This window comes from Lagopus muta, chromosome 1 (assembly GCF_023343835.1).
Source record: "Lagopus muta isolate bLagMut1 chromosome 1, bLagMut1 primary, whole genome shotgun sequence".
NCBI classification, from domain to species: domain Eukaryota; kingdom Metazoa; phylum Chordata; class Aves; order Galliformes; family Phasianidae; genus Lagopus; species Lagopus muta.
In genome coordinates this window covers 129895047-129919587 of record NC_064433.1, presented here as the reverse complement: position 1 = coordinate 129919587, position 24541 = coordinate 129895047, and the positions used below count along the sequence as shown (strand labels likewise).

The window sequence follows — 24541 nt, the reverse complement described above, 5'->3', positions numbered from 1 at the left end:
AGTTTCATTTTTGCATTATTCTTCCTGCTACAAGCATGTTCTGCCTGTGTAATATTTGAATACAAAGTTTGAGGAACCAGCAGTAAAGTTATGTCTGAAAAGCTGGGAGACATTCTTCTCCTTCTCTCTCATTTTTACTATTTTTAGTAAAAATAATGTCAAGTAGTATGTTTCTAGTGGTATGTAAAACTTCTAGTTGTCCCAGTCTCTTGTCGGTACGACCCCCTTTCCAGTACCTTCCTCCCATCTCTACAATCTTACTGAAATAGGACCATTAAAACAGAAAGAGAAGTGACATGTAGAAATCATCTGCTGTTCTGAGATGCCCAGAGCAGAAACAGCACTGAGGAAATCAAGGTTTAGAGGCATAGCATGGATACGTCAATGCTTCTATTACGGAAGTTGCTGATTTTCCATCAGGGCTGACTCCTACAGCAGATGTGCTTCAAGTGCCACTTCACACCATTTTTCTCTACTACCTTGTGACTGCATAAGCCTTGCATCCAGCCTGGACATGTTTCTGGCCTTGACCGTTTTTCCAGTGGTTGGATCAAGAGTTCTGCAAAACCTAATCTCCATAGGAAGTGAATTCATATGAGCAGGGAGAATGACTATTTTTAACTGTCCATTGTTTTTAACCTATCCATTATAAATGATGTGGTGATGTGAGAAGCTATGGTAACATTTGTTCAATTATTCCAATAACAGAAGGGAAATAAAATGAAATTCACAGAATCTCGCAGGTTGTCATAACAATTTGGCATTCTGTTATTGCAGGTTCACCTCCAAAACAGCAGAAAGTGCATTTATTACTTATCAATGTTTGTTTTACTGGGGTTAAAATTGGTGGTACATTTTGAAAATGTGTATGTTTAAGCCTTTAAGTAAAGCTTCAAGGTACCAATCATTTGTATTCATGAATAGCAATTATATGGATATTTCCCAGAGTGTTCTTAAAAATTAACTGTAGCAAAATATGTTCTTCACTCCATTTTAATTTACTCAACATGCATGTAATGCCAATCTTAAAAAAATCCAAATGGTCAAGGTGCTTTCTGAAATTCTTACATAGTGGCATATAAAACTAAAAGCTTTGGAAGAACAGCTGCAACAGAACATACAGAACAACAATCAGACAAAAAAAAAAAAAAAAAAAAGAGAGAACAGAGACACTCAAATAAATTAATGTCTGAGAAATTGAAGGTCGTGGGTTGAGAAGTTCCAGAGTTGCATATTATCAGAAGCTTAACAGCTGTAACACAGTGTCAATTTGTTGTTAGCGTCATCTTCCCCAGCTGTTACCCTTGCTGACTGACTGCAACCACTGAAAAGCCGTCTTGCCCTCCTGAAGCATTGCTCCACCACAGTATGGTGGTGGCATATCATGAAGCAATCTCCCAGGTTAAATGCACTTGGTAGCAATTTGTTCAGCATGGATGGCTTGATGCCATAAGGTCAAAAATTTAAGGTAATTTACTGTCATTTATCAAGCTGGTGAAGTGCAAGAAAACAGATATTTCTATAGATAATATGCTCTTAGTTGTGTTGCAGGCTGAATAGAAGAAGTTATGTTTTCTTCTAGAAGCACCGAGGTCTCCAGGTCTTATAATGTTGTAAAATGAAGCATTTAGAGGGCTAGAAGCAATTAGGCTATCTACAAGAAATACTGCATACCATCATCACCATACCAACAGCTGTTCTCCGTAGCCCATTCTGTATGTTAGATGAATCTTAGTTGTGATATATTGTCCAAGCAGATGTGTCATTATTCCATAGGAAATATTATACCCTTGAAATGAGTGCAGAAGTGAAGTCATTGAGCGCAGGAGCAGAACACAATAACAGTTACAGGCTGAAACAACTCTCATTGCATCAGTAATAACTCTCTCTTTTGATGTAATATAGCCATAATATAGCTATTGTAAGAGCAGATGTCAGTATCTGTGGATTAAAGGGCATGCTCATCTTCTGGAGTCAGTTCCTTACTATTTAGTGACCATAAGTAATACTTAAAGTAGTCATTCCCAAGTTAAAGCTGTCTCTGTTTAGTCAGAACTACAGTAGGAATAGAGTTTTAGTAGAACTACAGTACTGAAGGAACTTGCACTTCACTACGTGCTACTCATACAGGAACAAACAGCTATGTAACAGTTTCCCATATTACTGTAATTGATTTTTGGTGGGCTGGCCATAAGATGAAAAAGAAAGGTCAAAAATCTCCCTATACTGTTCTTTCCTCTCAAAATATTACTGAAGTCAGTGTGTGGCCAAATAAAATCTCATCTTCTCTGATGTTCTATCTTGCTGATCAAATTTATCCTGACGTATTGCAAATGCAATCTCAGTTTTAAAGACCCTAGTATTTTCATGTAGTCAATGTGATTTTAATGAAGGAATATTTTAGAATTCATTTGAGAAGAGGGACCCCATCAACTGCCTACTACAAAATCTGTGCATTCGCAATTTGGGCAACAAGTTCTGCATCAAGCTGGTGTATTGATTGCAAGAGAGCAGTGATTTCCTTTCCTCTGTATCAGGACATAAATCCATGCTAAGAGGTAGGATTAGGACCCAGCACATACACCCTTGTGGTTCCATAACAGCTTTACAGGGAAGGGGCAATTCTGCCTCAGCCTCTTAGCATGAGGGCATAGCTGCCGCAACATAACCAGGGGGGATTTGATACCTCTTTCTTCCTGAAATGTAGAAACAAAAGTTTCCAAATAAAGCCAATTTGGGAAGGCTCCTGAGTCTTTCAGTTACACATTGTTTGTTTAGCAGGTGATCAGAGGCTTTCTCAAATAGCAGCCAGGCTTAATGGTCTGCATTAAAAAAAGTTGTCCAGCAGGAAGATGGAGGTGGTTGTCCCCCTTTACTCAGCTCTTGTGAGGCCCCATCTGGAGTGCTGTGTCCAGGCCTGGGGCCTCCGGCAAAAGAAACATATGGAGCTCTTGGAGCAGGTCCAAAGGAGGGCCAGTAAGATGATCAGAGGGCTGGAGCACCTCTCCTATAAGTAAAGGTTGAGGGAACTGGGATTGTTTAGCTTGAAGAAGAGAAGGCTCTTGGAAGACCTCATTGTGGCCTTCCAGTACTTGGAGTATATAATCAAGAGGTGGAACAACTGTTTATATGGATGGATAGTGATAATGCAAGGGGGATCAGTTTTAAACTAAGGCAGGGGAGGTTTAGGTTAGATATCAGGAGGAAGTTTTTCACACAGAGGGTGGTGACACACTGGAACAGGTTGCCCAAGGAGGCTGTGGATGCCCCATCCCTGGAGGCATTCAAGGCCAGGCTGGATGTGGCTCTGGGCAGCCTGGTCTGGTGGTTGGCAACTCTGCACATAGCAGGGGGTTGAAACTAGATGATCGTTGTGGTCCTTTTCAATCCAGGACATTCTATGATTCTATGATTAAAACAAATTTAGGGGATTCACGGTTAAAGCTTGGAGATCCTGCAAAGTTTTCTGTTCTTTCACTGTGCGTCTGCATCTTATGCCAGCCAAAAAAAAATTAACCTTTGAATCAGTCTCACAGCCTGGCACAACAAAATTGGCAGTGAAAATTGCTTGGCAACAAGAGTTCTTGTGGAGAATGGCAGAGCTTGTTTTTGTTGTCCACTTAGGTTCTTCATGCGTCGTTTCTTTATTCACATTCATGGAAAATATGTGGATATTACATTTGAATTAACACATAGTTATTTTCTGCAGGTTAGAATTGAGGGACTTGTGGGTATTTTTCTTGCTGTGTAAAGAAGAATAAATGAAGTCATGCACACCTTACAACAGTGCCTAGCAGGGTGGAATTTTAAACAAGACAAAGAAGACACATATGAGAAAATGTCAAGAAAGAGCACCATGACCAGAGAAGCAGTTTTGCAACACAAAAACCAAGTGTATTAGCATTCAAAATACTGATGAGATATTTATATTAACTGTCTTTGTTATTGTTAGGCTTTTAATTTGCTTTGTAATCTACATCTACTACATTAATTATTAGATGAATAGAAGTATATTGGATTATGCATTAGAGAACAGTCTAGTCTTAACTGGCATGGGCATACCGTTGTTTTCTAGATTGTCTTCTATTATGATTAGTACTAGTTGACAAATTGTTTTTGGACTTCTACTGAAAAACGCCAGTCTAACAAAAAAGGAAATTAAATATTGGCATGAGAATTAACTGTGGCTTCTGAGTACTAAATTGATAAAGACATTTTGAAGCTATTTCAGCTGTGCAGGTCAGGTGAGGCCTCATTAATTATTATGGCCTTTAGAATAAGAAGATAACATAATCACTTTAAAAATCTCAAGCTAATTAAAAATGTGTTTTGTTTTGTTTTGTTTTGTTTTGTTTTTGCACTGTTTTGAGTTAATTTCAAAAGTATAGTAGCACACACTGCATTATGTCTATCTTCACTTTTTAAACTTTCAGCTTTCCTCAACTTTTTTTTAAATAATATAATTTGCCCTACTTTTTCAGTGCATATGTAAAGCAGTAAATGTACTGTGTCCAGACCGCTAATTAGTATAATCAGTGACATCTCTGAAGAGATCTACTTCTGATAGAACCAATCATACTTTTTCTCCATTGAGGGAAAAAAAAAAAAATCGTGGAAATTCATAGTTTTCCTGGAATTACATCTCTATTTTTGTGTGCCTTACTACTCTTCAGTTGAACTATGCTGACAAAATCACTAGGTGTCAGATTAGAAATTTAGTTATTCTCAAGTATCTCTGAATCAGTGAACAGATACTGTTGTGCGTCACCTTTTTTTTTTTTTTTTTTTTTTTTTTTTTTTAATGAAATGATACTTATTTAATTATTTTCAGATGGCTATCCTAAAGAAGAAATGATTTACAGATGGAGAAAAAACTCAGTGGAAGCTGCTGACCAGAAGTCTTGGAGACTCTATCAGTTTGACTTCATGGGTCTCAGAAATACTTCAGAAATTGTGAACACCTCTGCAGGTAAGAATAGCAAAACTTATAAAACTTATAAAATTCAAAGAGTGTATACTTTATCTATGATTGAAGTAAGCTTTGTGGTTCTCAGACTCTGCAGTAAGCTCCATAATCATCAGTTGGTGAAGTCTTCTTTGAGCCATAGGAGGAACCTGCTGAAAGTAAACATCTGCTTAACTGATGGCAAATTTTTTAAAATCCTATTGTTATTATTATTAACTATTCTAATTTAGGCAGTACTCTGTTACTGTTTGGGAAACACTGTGACCAATAAAAAAATGATTAGTCTCTGAAATCACTGCTGGTAGGTCATGTCCTACCAACTAACATTAGTAATTTATTCTCAGGACTGGATACTTTCTGTAATGAAGCATCACTAAAGCTTTAGTGAGTATTTGGGTTTTGTTATTTAGCAGAGCACAATGTAGCAAACATCAGCATTTTCTTCTATTATTATAAATCTCTGTAGCCTGCATTTTTCTCAGGAATGCTAATTCAGGTGAATGAGCCATAAGTTGGACCGGGAGTCGGTGAATCATTAAAATATCTGTATATAGAAGCATATAGGTTGGAGAAATCTTTCAAGATTATCAAATCCACTCACCAACCTGACTGACTGAGTCACTAAACCTATGTCCGTTAGTGATACAAAGTCAAGCATGTACTTGGTGCCAAAGTATGCAGGCACTGCTGGTCATCAGAAGGAATAGGAAAGATCTACTATTCCTGCTTTGCTCATATCTGGAGTGATGCTATCTTCAGTTTGAATGAAGAACTGCTAAATTCACTTGCAGGAGGAATTACACAGCTGGCTATATTAAGATGTTGATAGTGTCTTGGTAAGTAAATAGACCTACCAACCTCTTAATTTGCACAGGACAAAACCATTTTTAGGTTTCTTTCAAGAGAGTAAATTGTTAACTTGGAATAAAAACAAAAAAAAGTTTTTCCCACGCTCTTTTTCGTATGCATCTAGTTCCTTTAAGATGAATGAACTGACAGTGTGTTTCTCCTATTATTGCTATTGCTGCCTATATTCACTCATTTTTATGAGTGCAGTGTTGAATTGTACCTACTGGAGCCATCATGACACTTCTGTTCTCCTAAAGTTATTAGGAGAGCAGAACAGGAGAATAGTGGCTGAAATTTTTTGGCAAACTGGTGTTTATTCAAACACTGTAAACAAAACTAAATGAAACTTGTCAGGAGGCTGTGGAAAGCACGCTGGGAGAAACTATGTAAAATACATGGGTCAGATAACCTACTGGTACTATTAGGTAGAAAAAATATTTGCTCATATGGCCAGCAGGTGACTGAAAAGGGGCTCTCAGTCAATAAATATATGAAAAACAGGATGTTGAGTTTGCACATGGACTTGATTATTTTAAATTATTTTTTATAATAAACTCTCCAGGGGTATTTTCATTGCTTTCCAAGGTATTTTCAATGCCAGATTTACTGAATATTACCGTTATTTACTATTAGGAGCAACCCAGAACCAGGACTAGGGAAAACTAAATGGTACATTGGAAAAACTTGAGTGTGCCTTGTGCTACAGCATGATTCTCAAAATGGAGGGTGGGACACAAAGTCCACCTGGACCTATGGAATATGTCCCAGAGGCAAAATTTAAAATAACTCTACAACTATCTATTCTGAGCACAGAAGTAAATGTATGAAAAGGAGGCTGCATTGGGGCTGACCTTGCAACACTGCAAGTATAGAACACCCTTGATTTTGGGCTGCTTCCCAGAAAAACTAGTTCCCATGGATTACCCTCTGGGAACCTATAGATGTTCCACCAGCTGCCATCTCACTGCAGAGCTGGGATAAAAAGAGCAGCATTATTTATAGTGTTATTCAGGTAATTGTTAGGAGTAACAAGATGGAGCTGGGAAAATGAAAGCAGGCAAGATACCAACAACAGCTTCCTGACAGGGAGAGGTACTAAAGTGTCATCTGTTCCTCCTAAGGGAAATTATGAAATTTACTATTATGCAGGGCATTAACAAGCAGACTAGACAAAATATGAGAAAATGTACTGCAGGGAATGGTCCTGCAGTAGCAGGAGATGGATTCAAAAGCCTAACATCTTTTTTTTTCACATCTAACTTACACCCTTCTGCTGTTTTATGACACTATTATTTCTCACTAAAGTGTTTGTTCATCTACAGTATGGGAACTACCACAGTGTTACCTGCCTGTATCTAGTTCAGATATGCCTTTTTTAGCTACTTTTCAGCAGTTACAGTGATAATGAAGACGGACCACATTGACCACACAGCAACATGCTGATTTTCTTCTGTTTTTTTTTTTTTTTTTTTTTTTTTTTTTTTCTGTAAGCCAGTTCATTTTGGCCACAAAATGACTAGATTCTGTACTCAGCAGAGTTCTGCTAATTGATGTTCTTTCAGTCTTTCCAAACTTTTTTTTTCCCTCCAAATATCTGTATAACCTTTATGTTAATCCTGGGCAAATTAGGAATTATGCAAGTAGGAAATCAGCCATAGCAAAGACTGTTTCTGATGTTTGAGCAAGATAAGAAGCTCTATCACCTCTTGCTGTGTGCCAGCAAGGCAAAGCATTAACACAGTGGCGTGTTTTGCTTTTGCAAGGGGGCTGTTCTCTCTTACAATAACCTGACAACCAGGGAAAGTCCTCACTGCCATCTAGAAGAGATACTCAAAACTTTTTTCTTGAGGATGATTACTGCATTTCATGCTAAGGTACAAACATAATCTACACAACTGAGCTCACTCTGCTGGTGCTGTGGCCAAGCACCTTTGTCCTCCACTCTAAGTAAGCTCTCACTCTCAGGTCCTATCAAACTAATTCACAGTTACGGGAGAATTCCCACACTGCTGCCATCTGGCAAGGTACTCAAATACCGTAACAAGAGCACTTCTCTTACTACAATGTCAAATAAGGTTGACAAAGATAATTAAAGTAGGAGGAATATTAAGCTACCTGGCACTGAGCTGTGAGAGGGAGAAAAAAAAAAAAAAGGGTGGGGGAGGAAATGTAAATAAAGAAAAAAACCTGAAATTTTAAAATTGCTGATCAGCTATTGGAAGGGTGATCAGAAAAATAGGAGTCAGAAGGAGAGCATCGTGCTTAAAAGCACACTGTGTATTTGCAGTATATCTTAGAATCATAGAATTTGGGCGAAGGAAAGCAAACCAAACCAAAAAACAAAAAACAAAAAACAAAACAAACAAACAAAAAAACCCCCACAACATTCTCAGAATTGTGAAGGAATCTACAGGTAAATGTAATGGAGTGAGCTGTAGTGTTGCTTGTGCTTTTCTGCTATAATCTCCTCCAGGGAAAGCCTAGTCATTCTCTTTAAGCCACTCAATTTTTTACACTCCTAGATAAACACAAAGACCTTGTAGCTACTGAATCTCACTTTCATTTACTTGAAAACTTCTTTGCACCATACAAGTTCTATTTATGTTCTTCAGATGCCTGTAGCCTGAGAGATTTTTGCAGTCCAAAGGAACCTTTGCATAAATATGTTCAAGCTAATACAACAGAAATAGAAAACAACACTGTGCTCAATTTAAAATCGCTAGTAGCAGATCATTAGAAAATAAATGCAGAGAACAGATAGACAGTATTACTGCACCTCCTGAACAATCCCCATCAAAATCCAGGCACTGTAAATAGCCATAATTGCTGCCATAAACAGGTATACCTTTGCAAATAGCAGATGAATGATGATGAATGGAGTCTTCTTGTCATATAACTTCTAAATTGCGTTGTATATTTTGAAATATTTTGAAGTTGTTTCAGCATGGATCTCCGCTTAGATGATTTTCTCAACCCTATGTCACAGTGCCAAAAAGCAAGGTCAGTATCTGTTTTCACACATTTATGTGAAGCTGTGTGGGAAAATGCTAGTAACAAAACAATTTAAAGTGCACAGTCTGTTTAAGGAGACGTTAAATGGCAAGTAAAATGCTATCCTGGAATAAAAATAAGAAAGCAAACAGTGCTTGTATTTTAAGAAGATTAAAGTGCCTACATAAACAGCTTCTGGTTGGAGAGAAAAGGAATATATACATTTTTGAAGCAAAGCCAAATTTCACTGTGGGAGCTCCCGTCAGGTTAAGGGGTGGGTTATGTGGAAACAAACATTAGCTGACACTCTCCAGGTTTTTCTGAAGACTGTCACATTCCCAGAGTCATTTGTGTGTTCTCAAGACAAATGTTTGTTTGTTTGTTTTCTTTCTCAAACACCCAATTTATTGGGATTTGCTTCAGTTGGCCATTCAGCGCAGACTGCTGTTAATCAGATAACATTCTGAAGCAGACAGATGCCTCAAGTAATTTGAAAACAATGCAGATCTTTACCTACATCGCATTGCAAGGACCTGGCCTCTTTCTGCTAGGGTATCACATAAACTCAAATGCTTTAATTGTTAGGCTATATTTTCAAGACCTCATCAGGCATCTACTCTGTGTTGGCATTATTCCAGGTAGAGTTCCTTCCTTCCTGACTGATGTGAGCACTGAAGGAGAGAGAAAGATGATTGGGGTTTTTGGTTTTGTTTTTAAATCTGAATGCATGAGTGCAGGTACAGCTGGATTCTAGCAGCTCAGAACTTGCTTTCACCCAGTGCCTCTGTATGTCACCCATCTGTGTGTGGAAAGAATCAATCTGAAGTTAGTCTCACGCTCTATGAAGTGATAGAACCAAAAATGCTTTTGGTGGAAGAATTCTCTGTTCCTCTGCTCTTCATTCTTTGGTCCTGACATACCTACCTCCCTTGGCCTATTTAGGCTTCAAGTATAACCCACTGTCACAATTGCAGGGTCTTCTTTTATATCTGATAGGTGTGATTGTTACTGTAGCTGTCCTTAGGCTCTTGAACACTGGGGTCTGAATTTATGTCTAGATTCATAGCTTCTTGAGAAAGCAGAGAGAGATGAAGTGAGAAATATGTGCAAACTTTAAGGCTTTAAGAAATATGCAAAATGTCTACCCTGCCTGGAGAGCAAAATGGATGTGCTGTGCTCAAATGTTGTGTTTACAGCAATAAATGGAACATGCATGGCAACTATCCTGGGCATTGATGTCAACTGTATGCTGAACGCAAAGGAGCTATCTTACTTTCCAAGCAGTTTGCCTACACACCAACTGCATGTGTGGTGGGGATGGTCCCTGGCACATGCTCACTCCTGAACCATGCCTGGGAATCAGTTATAAGACACAGACTGATTTGGGCCTGAACTGTCCTATTTTTCACAAAGACATTTGCCATGTTAGATGCATGAGAAGATCAGTGAAGACGATGGTTCAGCTCAGACTTTACCTCACCTGGAAGCCAAGTACAAAGCTTTGACTCAGAGACCCCACTTAAATCTGTCACATTTATTTTATGATGTGGACAGACCGTAAGTTCCTTAGATTTCAATTTCTGTTTTAAAAACAATTTTGGTGCTCAGCTGCCTAAAACATTCAAAAAGTCAGCAGAGTTTAGGTCACGAAGCACTGAGCCTCATCTGCAAAGGCTGCTCTGTGCCTTCCATGCTCAGCTGCAGCCAGGGCAGTGCTTCAGCTCAGCCACACAGGACCACACCTGCACCCATCCTGGTCAGGGAGGGGCTCACTGTGTAGACCCCTAGTTTAGTCATACTCTCTGGAATGACTGAATGCCATAAGATTTTTTTTCTGACAGTTAACATCTATTTATGAGAAAACAGAAAACTAGTCTGTTTGTAAGAAGATTTAGCAATAATCTGTTCACTGACTTTTTATCTCTGATACAATATTTGTGGTACATCAAATCCCAGTTTAGCAGAGAAAATCAACTGTGTCTGTATTGACTTTTAAAATATATTGACACATCGAACGATAGTAAATCAGAACAAATATTTTGGATAAGCTGTAGTTTTTCTAAGTGAAATTTGAACTTCTATTTGTTTTACAGCACTTCATCTTGCTCTGATATTGTACACTTTGTTTGTGTACAATTCTGGTAAGTTTGCCATCACCTTCTCAGGTTGGAAATACAGTAATGAAATGGATGATTATTAATAATACTTCTATTCTAATAAAGTGTAACTGATGCTTATAAGAATCAAAACTTTTATATTGCCCTGAAAATCCAGCACTTGCCTGTCTCATTACAAAAATATCTCCCAAAGCTCATAGTAAGGTAGATTTTGAAGAGAGTGGTTGATAATTTGATCCATAGCCTATTGTAGACTATTACCTATTGTATTGTTTTGTATATGTATTAACTATTCATAGTTAATGCAACTTTCCACTGTTGTTGGCATTAGATCAGGCTTTGCCATGCAGAAGTCTGAAATTGGGTGTTTAATGCACTGCTTTAAGTAATTCTTCGGTCACTCACTAAGAAAACTCAGCTTAACAGTAAGGTGACATCAGGGTAAGTACATCATGCTCTAGAAACACTTTCCATCTTCTGTTTAGGAACAATACAAATGATTATCAAAGCTGGTTGGGTGGGTTTTATTCCTTTTCATATTTTATGAATGGCAGGACTGCATACATAACTGGCTTCATTTTTATTCTTTGTCTTGTGGAGACAATATTGCAGTGTTTCATGTATAGGCAAGTGGAGAGAGAGATTAGAAATAAAGGATCTTTATTTTTTGGTGAAAGCAAAAGGAAAAAAGGTAGACAGTGGAAACATCTGAGGCAGGTCTTTGCCCACCTATTTTTTCAGGGAAAATTTCAGTAGGAAGTGATTTTTCCCTAAAAAATAAAAAAATTCCCCATTGCTCTTGATATGGATTTCAAGTTGTCCTTCTTAAAGATTTTCACTTATGTGGAAAATTATGTAATGTTTTCATTTTCCCATTAGCTTTTTCTTCAGCAGGGTTTTTACCTGATAGCTCCTTATTTTGGAAGTTTCATATGTGTCTAACTTTATAATGTTCTTGAATTAATATTCTCATTCACTCCTCTATTGAAAATGTTTTATCTGTTGCTCTTCTGGCTTTTATTCCTACTTCAGTGCCATTAGAGTGCTGTATTGATGATTTAGGATTAACGCAATCAAAAGTTTTGTATTAACTCAAACTGTGAAGGTTTGGCCTTTTCCCAAGGTTGCTACAATGTTATCTAAAAGTCTTTCAGAAGCAATTGCATTTAATTTAGAACCCATAGTATTGCGCAGGATATTGTCTGTTTTATTCACTGCTTAATCTACAATCATAATGAGAGTTTTAAGATACAAAGTGGGATGATTATTCACATGTAGCAGAAAGATGCTAGGTGACTTTTTAGATTTTAGTTTGCCATGCCTTGAAGAACTGTAGCACATACTGGTTACATTTTGGCAAGTTTTCCCTAAAATTAGCATTTACTCTTTCATATCAGAGTCGTATTTCCTGATTCCTACCCTATGATGATGGTGATACCCTTTTTACTTCTAGGATCCTTTTCTGCAGGTAGTATTCACAACATTCAAGCCTCGTTCATTTCAACTTCATTTCAGTCAACACCTCTTTCTTCCTAATTACACCGTCAGAACCAAAATCCCCTCAATGATTAATTGCCCAATTCTGGATTTATCTAACGTCTATTGAAGGCAATGTGCATTGTTACATTACCTGCCGCAGGTTGGCAGGTAAGAGCTATGCTATCAGGTAACTAAGGGAATAGTACACACTAGGAAAAAAGTGCTTAGGAAGTTTCCAAAGTTCCTTCTAGCGAATACAATCAAAATATTGATATAGGATTACCTGAAGCACTTCTGAAATGTGAGGAAGCCTATCATAACCAGGGCTACCACAGCATATCACAGCAAACGAGAGGTGAACCCTTGCCACTTGCATCACATTTGGCAGTGACAGAAATCTGGGCTGGCATCAGTCATAATTCATTGTGGTGTTTATAAAATAAACTTGTCAGAAGATACTAAAATAGACTATCACTCATTACATCAGAGAAAGTAATTATAGTCAGCTTGAGAAAAACTGAAGGTGAGGGCTAGAGTTTCATTATTTCCAGGGGGGGAAACACATGATCTCAAGTGTATCAGAAAGTAGGCAAAGATCTCAGAAAAGCCAGTGACTTCTACAGAGTTCTGCCAGCGTCCCTATGCTTCTGAGCAGATGAATCTTCCTGAATATGTTGCCTACTTGAATGAGCCTTCCAATTAAGTCTGTTTGGTCTTACTACATTTTGTCATACTAACCATTGGTGGAACTATAATAGTAGACAATATCCTTATGTAGAAAAATTCTGCATGATAATGGGGTAGATTTTTGTCAGCCTCGCTTAGAAAATCTTTCCCCGTTTTTCATAAAATTATAATCTTGCACTTATACCCAGTTGAGGGGAAGATTAAAATTATCATTCTGATATGATGTCCAAAGACTGGCATTTGGAAAACTGGTTTCAGCTATGTTCATCCACAGAGCAAATGTTATGCGGTCTCATCTACCTTATCTTTCTTTAACAGAAACAATCCTCAGCTATGTTTTTTTTTAGTTGTATAAGTGTCTGTAACTGCTTGTTCAATTTTTTCAAGTATATTCTTGGGCCTTGCAATCTCCTGCCCTGAACAAAATCATGTATAGTTCTGTATATAAGGAAAACAACGTATTTTTAGTTGAGTTAAAGATTTTCATCTGAGAAGTACAGAACCACCACCCACATTCTAATTCAATTCAGTATTGCACTTAATTGCAGGCTCCTACATATAGAAGCAGTTAGAGTGGAAAAAGCATCTAAAGAGTTTCCTGCTCTTCATGTTCACAGCTTCAGGCATGTCTTTTGCATACTGTAAACACTGTGCCAAATTATTCCTTCAGTACTATTGGTTCAAAACCTAAGTTTTATAAGAGTAATGAAGTAGGAGAATCACAGAAGAATTATAAAGCAGCTTGAAGAGAAAAAAAAAAATATGCATCATTCACTAGTTCCATGCAGCTATGAAACACATAAGAATGTTAAAAATGTTCTTAATTTCCTATCCATCTTCATATAGTAGTTGTTCACTTCTCAGAATTATGAAAAACTTCAGGCAAAGCTGAAGTCAAATTTGTTGATCATAGTTTTAATCTTTGCCTTGGTCCACTCTGATTTGAAATTCTTACCATCTTGTCATGTTTTTTTAAAGTGAGGATAACTCCTAGGAAATAAACACTGTTAATATTATATCAATTAATACGGCACATCTCTTAGCACAAAACATTAGTTCAAATGTCTTTTGTAGTAATTTCAAGTAATTTCACCTTATCAACTCCCAGCCCATGTTCTTTTGTTTTATCCTTATTCTTCAGTTCTTCTGAGACAAAAAGCGTCAATTGATTTTCCTAACTACTTCCTTCAAAAAGATGAAACCTTGCTAAATGTTACCTGTGTTAACACAAAAAGGTATGAAAAGAAAAGCGTGTTCAAATGTGAAGAAAACTTTTTTGTAGCTTCTTTTTATTTATGTGAATAGAAAGGTTAATTCTTAAAGCCACATCTTTAAGAGCCCTTCTGGAAAAACTGAGTCCTTGAATAGTTCTCCACAGTGCTTAAAGCATATCCTCATCAGGCTCTGGACTTCATGTTTTACACACTTGGAATTTATTTAATTATTTGCTATTCACGTTGCCTCCAAGTTGTGTTTGCTCTTGGGCCAGGCCTCATCAGAAACCTTCAAGGAGCAATCCTGAGCTATTTTTCTGTTTGAAGCCACCAGAGACATTGAAGCAGGGAAGCTATGTTGTGCAGCAGGACTACGCTTTCTGCATGAAGTGTATCCCTGAAGAGTGCTGTCAATACTGAGTTGATGACATTTCCCTCCATCTCCCCCAGAGAACTTTAGCAAGGATGTAGAGCTGACCTTAAGCTTCCTCTAGCAGCACTTAAAGTAGCTGACAGCTGATTTGGTCTTGCCACTCTACACTACACTTTACAGGTGTAGCTTTGGTTTCAGACATGTCACTAGAGAAAGCAGTAGCTCCTTTTGCACAAATGTATTCTTATGACTCACATCAGAGCACAGACTTAATCCCATTCTTTAATATCATGCATTCAAAAATCAGATCCATTGTGGAATTTGCAGAGAAAAGATTATATGATGCCAATAAATATTCTATCATTTCTGGATGGAGGATTTCTTACAATATAATGAAATGTGAAATTGTGAAATGTTTTTCTGTTGTCATCAAACTTAAAATAAAACTGCATTTCATGTAGGTTTAATCCTTCTGTGCAAAACAGCAGACAAACCACAACAAACATCTTAAAACAGGAAAAATTTTAAGAAGTTCAGAAAACATAGCAAAAAATATATTTTCCGTTGCTCCTGTTTTCCATAACATCCTTTTTATGCCCTTTACTCAAACAATTTCTGAAATGTGAGTGATTAGTCTAAACCTGGTTCTCAGTCCTTCTGAGGAAAGAGAAAATTACTCCTATATATTCATATGAGATTAAAAGAATAAAATTTCCTAAGACTGTTTGAAGCATGCTGATACCTTATTAAGCATTGCATTGTAAGTTAAATTCTGCATAACTGAATTCCTGAAGATGAACCTCTTTTGTGAGTCTCCAAATTCATGAGTAAAAGTGCATTTTCTCTACTGCTTCCTGAAGTATTGAACTAACTGACAAGAAACAAGCCAGTTCTCAAGTGCTGCAATTTATGGAAGTAATAATTTCTTGAAGGATACTGGCATTGCAAACTCATTGGCATCCAAAAGCCCTTCTTTCCAGTGCTGGAAAAAAAAACAAAACAAGCAAACAAAAAAAAAAATATTTTTGAAACCTACAGTTCAGCTTTTCTTGAGCCAATATGTCTTTGACAATAAGATTTCTGTAAAACCCTATAATTAGTATTTAATGTATTTTTATAGTTGGTAATGACTCAAAAAAATATTGAATTGATTGTCTGGCTATTGTAAGCTCAATGCTGATCTCAGAAGATCATTGAGAGATGCTGTTATCACTTTTAGTAATCCTCAGCTATATGAAATGATGTAATTTTAGAGTTATGCTCTTCAGAAATTTTTTAATTTGAATTTCTCTAAGTAAAGAAGGCATAAGTCATTCCGGGGTAGAATGGAATAAGAAAAAAGAAAAAAATAATGTTAAATATTTTTTATAGAACTTGTCATTTTGATTCATGTAGTTCATAAATCTTTGTGCACATTATCACATGGGTTTGCCATTGTTGTTGCTTCATGTTTGCTTTGTTCTTAAAGTCATTTGTTACTTCCCATTTAGGAAAGCTGTCATCCGGTTAAGGCACAGATAATGAAGTTTTGGTCTACAAATCATAAAGGACTTCTTAATAATGGTGTAGTTAAATTATTCATTGAAGCTATTTAGCAAATACTAAACAAATAACAGTACATCCATTTCGCAATAGTCAAGGTGAATTTGAGAATGAGATGCTAACCACAAAGGGGATGAAATATTTAGCCTATCTTATTTCTTAATTACGATCTTAAAATTTTAAACATGGGATGGGATGTGTTTCATCAAAAGTAGTTTATGGCTCCTGATATTGGGTCAAATCAGCGAAGACGCATTGTAAATAGTGGAGATCACTAATAACCTCACTGTGCCTGTTCGGATGTGATCAGAAATGCAAGGTTATCTCTGCATAGATCAGTTTTCTGCTGGTTCCACTCTGACATATCAAAGGCAACTCTGCTTTCCACACCTACCCTTTAGGCCTCTTTCTTTTTTTCTCTCCTTTCCACTTCTTCATCGTTTTTCCCATTACTCACCGCTTCATGTCATCAGGTGTCCAGTTATCAACATTGGAAAATTATATCACTATCAATAAGAGAAAACCAAACTTATTTTTAAATGGTTAAATGAGAAAGTGAACTTTTAAAGACTTTCCTGCCTCTACTCCTTTCTCTCTTTAGAAAATAATTAATCTTTTGGCGTCTCCAGATTTTCGTGCTACAAAATCAATTCAGTAAGCTTAAAGATGTAGACTTGCTTTTGTTTTCATCCTACTTCTAGGGACCCTTCGGGAATGTGATTTACAAGTAGGTATATATTATAAGAAGACCTCTAAAATCAGGAAAACATGGAGAAATAAAGGAAGTAAGGTACTGGGTTCTCTCAACCTTGAATCCAGTGCAGTAACTTACACCAGGCTGAGGCAAATGTAAAAGTAACAGTCAATCACAATGTAGTATCTAAAAACATTTTACTTAAGTTCATCTACTTCATAAAAAGACATGGAAACATATTTTCAGCCTCAGCATTTTTACTATATGTAGTTAAAATGTACTTATTTTCCTCTGTAGGTGTATTTATGTCTTTTTTTTCACTAAAAAAATATAAAATGGTTTAAAGAATTGGAGGCTGAAGGAATAAAATGGAAGAAAGAAAAATTATTTTGTTCTGCTGCAATGTAGAAATTTTGAGATTTGCATCTAGTAGCAGTTAAATATACTTAAGGAAAATAATAAAAAATTAAAGTTATGGAAGAATCAACCAGAGATAAACCAAAACTGGAATGTCTTTTTATAACAGTGTCTGTGGAATTAAACACGTACTGTTTTTATTGATGAAAGAGCAAAATTTTCTCCCTCTGCAGTTCCATGTAAATGCAGCCTCAAGCATTAGTATCACAGGATCTCTGATGATTTCTAGCTTTGATTTTCCAGTTCAGATTTTCGCTAAGTTGACAACCTTAGCATTAATAATGAAAAATGGCAGTGCTATTAATCAAACATATTCAACCACCCAAACATCATTAAAGTCTGATATAATTTTATTCAGTGAATACTTAAGCACCTGGAAATGTTTAGACCTCTTCTCACTTTTTCCTGAAACTAGTAATCCAAAGATGTCAATCATAAACAGACATACTCCAGTGTTTCTAACACTATGGTTTCATCTTCTGCCTCTCTGTTAAATATCTAAGATTTTAAAAGTTTTGGTTGGTGGGGAATTCTGTTTAATGCTTAGTTTCTTATTCAAAGCACATGAGCAACCAAAGAAATCATGCTTCCAAAATATTAAAGAAGAAGGAATGAATTGAAACATTACAAAATAGTGAAAATAAATGTATATTGAAATAAACCATTTTGAGAAAGAAAGCTAGTAAAGTTTTAAATGTGTTCACTCTGCCTGTGTGAGGTCACCCTGTGAACTGAGGCATGCAGGGAAGAACTTGTACCTTAGAGTTAATAAATCCGGAGGTTTGGCTCTACAGGGAAAATCCCTCACTTTCTTCTGTGTTTGGGGAATCTGTGGGCCCAGTCCACAAGTGTGTCAAGTGTCAAGAGATCACAGAAAAAGAAACATAATAATGCCCTGTATGTCCAGGAAGAAGTGAATATTTTCCAGTTTTCTCTAACAGTAATTAGCCAGAAAGAATGTCTCATATGGTGATTTTGCCTCATTGCTGTTCACAGTTCATTAATAAATTAATTAAACAATCTTAAAAGATCAGAAAGCTGTGGGTAGTTGGGCACTAAAGCCATTGCATCAGTGCCATATTTGAATGACTAGGGTGTAGCGCAATAATGAGGAGGCTTGGAGGGGCTGAGAAGCTGGTGACCTGATGTAGGACCTCTTTGTGTAGAACAACTAGGAAGTCAGCTCTGAGAAAAGGCTTTGGAAAGAGGCAAAATACAATAAGCTTGGTGGAAACACTACAGTTCTGTTGAAAGCCTAGAAGGGAGTCCAAGACACTCAGATATCAATAATTCTCTGCTGTCAAGAAAATACCTGTGAGCCCCACGGAAAAGTTTCTTATTTTTTCATAGCATTTGGTGCTAAGTGATCATACTGAGTACTGATCACTGAGCTCAAATACCAATAGGATTGTAGGATGGTAGGAATGAAAGGAGATTGTGGTAAGGTGTCATGGAGTTAACTAGATCAATCTATGCCTGTGACAGGGGGGCAATAGGCCTCTGCCCCCTCCCCCCCCCCCCTCCCCCCCCCCCCTCCAGCCCAACAAAATGGGAAGGAAAAGGGAAAAGAGATAGGGAGAGGGGAGCTGGGCTCAAGGAAGGAAAAAACAACAGCAGCAACAATCTATGGAGGAAAACTTATTTTACCCACTATGATACTGGAATGCAAGATAACACAAGATAATACAATCTAATTGAAATTGAGACTAATAAATCAAATAAAATAGGTGAGAGGGAGAGTTCCTGAGACTGAGTCAAATCTGAAAAGCTTGGTACAGCTAGGAAAGCACCGTCCAGCACCCACTGCAAGGCAGTAAGAGACCTCCCTATCCGGAAGGGCCAGATGCCATGACTTCCATGATGTATACAAATAGGTAACTGGAAATTGAGCATTAACACTTTAACTCCCAGTGTACTACATGTTGTGATGTGGAATACTGAAAAACAACAAAACACAAAACCATGACAGTCAGGATGAGTTTCTTTTCCAATGTAACTAGAGATAGAACAAGAAGAAATCGCTTTAAGTGGTTCGTGGGGAGGTTCAGGCTGGATATTAGGAAAACTTTCTCCTCAGAAAACGTGGTGAAATATTGGAACAGACTGCCCATGGAGGTGTGGAGTTACCGTCCGTGGAGGTGGTCAAGAAAAGGTTAGATGTCGCACTAAATGGCATGATTTAGTGGTCATGGTGGTGAGCGGTTGATGGTTGGACTAGATGATCTTAGTGTTGTTTTCCAACCTTAATGATTCTATGATTCTATCATCTGCAAATAAAATATAGGGGAAAAAAATGCCCTGGGGAACCTTTTTTCTAAATCAAGAAGTGGATAAACTCAGTAAAGGCCACTGAGTCGAGCAAAACTTTGGATGAAAATCAAGAAAGGAGGATTCTTGTTTTATCACATACAAACAAACAACCTCCTAAATGCAACAACCACAAAGGTTTTACCATTTCAACTTTTGTCATTCACTGCTATCTGAAGGGAACTGCCAAAAGTGTGTTATTCTGTGTTGGCAGAGCTTCAGGCATTGTGAGACTTGATAGGCTCCTGCAGGGAAAATCAAGGCAATCTGCATTAACAGTGCACCACTCTGTACTGAAAGACTCCTTACTCAACACAGAGAACAAAAAGAAAAGTTTCTGCTCTTAACATTGCATTCTACTGATTTCAATATGAACTTGTTTAAAGAATTACCCTAGACAATCACTGAGAGAGCCTCATTTAGCAGGCCAGCCTAAAAAGAATGGCAGTTCTCTTCCAGAAAAGTCTGACAAGGGAAAATACGTACAATTGACAACTGAAAACAGAACATACCTGATTTAGAGCTACAGATCTAGATTTAGAATTAGAATTCTTCTTGTTTATATCCATCCAAGTCTTATTGTAGATACTAGAAATATTGTAGACAAATTAAAAGCTTCAGATCCTGGACAACCTCTTCACGGCAAGGAATAATCCTGACTGACTTGACCTCCAGCTCTTGTTTTCTTTTTCAATTTGAATTATTGTTCATCTGTGTAGATTTTCAAGGATGGAATAGATATATAGCTGTGAATATCAACAGGAATACCAGTTATTGCTGAAGTTTGCTATTGTAATACTAATGGGGTGGAATGGCAAGTAGCAACATACAAATCAACTTTAGCCAAAATCTATTCTTTTCAGTCCTAAGAGTTTTTTTCATGTTTGTATATTTTCATAGCTATAGGATTCTATCAGAAGAGTTTTTATAATGCTGTTTACTACATTAAGTCCTCCAGGTCTTGATTAAAACCACTTAAAATTAATAATTCATGAGTAGTAGTATAAAAAATACTGCAAGAATAGAAAAATACTTCTGAGTACTCATGGGAACTACTTACATTTGCTGTTTCTGATGGAGATGTATGTTCTCTTGCAAGAGTACAGGTCACTTTGTCTAGTATTTAGAAGATAGCATTATTCATCGGTTATTCAACAAAAACCTATTTAATGATCATTTAAAATTGCATTTTCTGACATTGAAATTCAACGTATAGGAAACTCTTATAATAATAATCTCCAACTAATTCACAGAGTCAAAGGGAGTATGCTAGAGGGAACAAAAAATCTCTTGAAATTCAGTTAAGTTATATATCTCTTTGCTTAAAGCAGAAAAGGAGTCATACGAAGGAAACAGTGAAACAGAAATGAAGACAGCCTGAGGATTGGTGCCTTCAGCTGAAATAAATTAGGTAGAAGGTTGATTCAAAAAGAAATGCAGAGAGGAAGTGGGTAGAAATTTCATAATGAAATTGATTTGAAAAATTTCACAGAATAAAAAGAGGTTTTATTTTGTTTGGGGTTTTGTTTTTGTTGTTTTTTATTTTTATTATTATTATTACCTTTTTTTTTTCAGTATTGTGGTTATTCAAATGTGCTATTTTCAGAACAGCCAAAGCAATTATCCTATCATCACTTACAACATTTGCCAAAAATAACAGTTTAAATCAAAACAGCTTATGAATGGTACTAATTCAACGAAGAATTCTAAAGATTTAACATTCTTCTTTAGAGTTATCTTTCTGTAAGCTCTGAAACTAAAAAGCTCCAAGAATGCAGTATTACTTACTAAATTTCAGTTCTGAATGCATTTTTACAGGTGACCCATGTATTCTTAAAAACTCAGGGAAGTGCCGACCAAATGTAGCTATGCATAGGAAAAACAAAACAATAGGTGCTCATAGGTGATCTGTCATTTTCAGTTTGGTATTTATCAGTATAGTTGTCTTTGTCCTAAAAATACATTTGAATATTAATGGAAAAGCAACCTACTTGCATCACAAGTAATTCTTCAGCCCCTTCCACACACTTTAGTTTTAACAGTCTCTCCTATTCATTTTCTGAGAGCGTAAGGAGGCTACGCCTCATATTAGCATCTCATTAATATTTTATATATGTACAATCATCCAAAGTTTTCTTGGATGTTTTCAATCAGCAACTGATTGATAGGGCCATAGAAACCAGACAGGGGCTAAACCATTGCTTAGCACAGTTGCCTTTTACCTAAGCAGTGCACAAGTGTATTTATTCCCATTATTCCTGTCATAAAATTACTGTTTAAACACAAAATGTTTTGTATTCAAGGCTTTAATTATGTAGCCTAATAAAGAAAAAAACATGAGGGAAAACTAACTTGGTATCAAAGAACTCAAACTGTTTGCTTGAATTATTGAGTGTCATGTGGAGCATCTTGACATAATCAAACTCATCTATAACTGCAAGACTAACTGATTTGCAGTAACTCAGTTCCAGAAGGCAATTTTCATTTTTAAGCTATTCTCAGACACAATAATTTACTTCCTTTGTTAAAAGCAATAACAGGGAAAAAAAGAAATGTAGGCACAATGCCTTGGTCCTTCCCCAGCTTATTTTCTAACGCACTTTTTATTGAAATAAAAGTACACTGCAATCTTTATTTGTTGTTGACAGAAATTCTTGGAATACCTATTTAAACAATGCCAACATGTACTACGGGCTAATCTAATGCCACTCTTAAAATGCATAAATTGTTCATCATTGAATTTTCAAGGTGTTCAGTGTTCAGCAAACAGGTGCTGCCAGTGCAGACCAAGGCACGATGCTTTTTTACGGCATCCTTCATAGAAGATTCCAGGGACTGAACCCTAGAACTAGTCTTCTTCCTTAAGCCAGCTCTTCCAGTCAGATCGATGCCCACTAAGCATCATGACTATTAATTGTTCTCCTAAGACCTGTGACCAACCTATGTACATAAGATACTTTGTTTCCATGTCTATCTCAGGGTTTCTAACAATAGTTCCATTACAGGGGAGAAATACAGAAAACTTGCTTATGCTTCTATCTCAGAGTTGACTCTTCCTCAAGTAGCTCTTAAACAAAGCCAGACCCAAATATGGTAGCTGTATTTGGTCAGGTTGCAAAGAAACCCTGTGTATATATTTCCCAAGTTTCCTGCATGCAGGGCTAAATCAAATTTCCCTAGCTGGTTATTTCTAAATTCTTACTGTTTTGTGCATGCAGTTTGCATATTGCATATGCATATGCAGATTTGTCTGTGGAAGCAAAGCACAGGGTAAAGAGAGTGCTGGCTGGCTGTAAAAAAGAAACAGTATTGCTTGAGGATTAAATTAACATTGCCAGTGAAATTTTTTGGCTGTCCCACTGGTGCCTCATTAAACACTTAATGTTTGAGTTCCTAAGTTTCTCAGATATGGAAACGGTGCTAGTTTTTATTCTTTGGAAGATTAGTTTGAGTGAACTGTGGAACATGTAGGGCCTCTACACTTGTCATTAGACCACCAGTTCTAACAGATTCTATGTGCAGATATAAAACTAGTGCTTAGAAGAAAACTCTCTAAAGTGCCTCTTGATCAATCTGCGGTGTGCATGTAGTCACAGGAGACCTTGTATGTTGTGATTGTCTCAAATGACCCCACTGAGAGAGGTTGTTCACCAGTAAGGCCTTCAAGCAGCTGGTCTGGTCCAGATGGTACTGTGCATAGAGCCTCTCTCATGTTCATCCAGTTACACTGTAAAGAAATGATATTCATAGAGTCATGGAATCATAGAATCTTTAGAGTTGGAAGGGACCTCTGAAGGCCATCTAATCCAACTCTCCTGCTCTTTGGTGTCTGCTCCCCACAGCTAGATCAGGTTGCCTAGGGCCTTATCCAGCATTGTCTTGGAAGTCTCCAGGAATGGGGCACCTGTTCCAATGCTTCGCCACCCTCACTGTAAAAGATGTTTTCCCTATATTTAATCTAAATCTGCCTTCCTTGAGCTTGAAGCTATTTCTCTTTGATATTAGTGACTTAGAAGCCTCTACCTCATCAGTTTTCTATAGAGTGAAATGCTATTGAAAGCAATACCACTAATTTTTAGTCTGCAGTCTGCAGAAGACACGCCTGTGCTTGAGTTTGCACCTAGTTTTTTTTTAATGAAAGTAGGGCATGGTGACAATTCCCAGTCATGCAAAGACCAGAAACAAAGACTGTTATGCAGAAAACAAGTGATGCGACCAGAGGTACACAACAAGTACTAGCTATCAACTTCTGGCTTTTCCAGTATTCTGTTTCACCAGTTTAGCTTTTCAAATATATGAGTCTTTTTTTCATGAATGAAACAGACTTGGCCCTTTCAATTGACTATACATGAAAATTTAATGCTTTACAGTCATTTGGGAAAAAGCTTTGAATTACACTCTACTATTTATTTCTGTGGTACAGACTGGAGTGCCAACTCCAATAGCAGCACAGTCTTTAAATAGTTTAAAAAAAAAAAAAAAGAAAAAGAGGATTATCCCATATTTAGCCATTCTCTAATTGTCCGACAAGTTTCTGAATTTTCAATGACTTTGCAATGTTACAATTAGAATTCATCTTGTGTGCTTTTAAGTTCACATACCTGACATACAACCCTCTCCACAGATTCCTTTGAAAGGACAATTCATGGTGATTCATGGATCAAAGCATGGCAGGCCATTCCACTTACCCCCTCCCAGGGAACTCACACAGTGTTAGGTAATTGCATTAGTATTTGTGATTGAGGAAAACCAGAATCTATAAAGCAACAATCAAAGATGTTACTCTTGCTGTTCAAAATTTGTCACAGTTAAAATACAAATCCATAGTTCAATCTGGCTTCCTTACACAGAACTGGGTTCCTTTGTTTGCCAAAAACTAATTAATTTCTGGCATTGATGGATGTA

At 37.0% G+C, this 24541-nt stretch overlaps 1 protein-coding gene across 3 annotated transcripts in view; it reads left to right on the top strand.

Annotated features, from left to right (window-relative positions):
- GABRG3 (gamma-aminobutyric acid type A receptor subunit gamma3) overlaps window positions 1-24541 on the top strand; it is a 301129-nt gene that overhangs the window by 244506 nt on the left and 32082 nt on the right. For all 3 annotated transcript variants that reach the window (XM_048963988.1, XM_048963997.1, XM_048963979.1), the window contains one exon: window positions 4832-4969. In XM_048963988.1, coding sequence (XP_048819945.1) covers window positions 4832-4969 — 138 coding nt within the window. The remainder of the gene's footprint in view (window positions 1-4831; window positions 4970-24541) is intronic.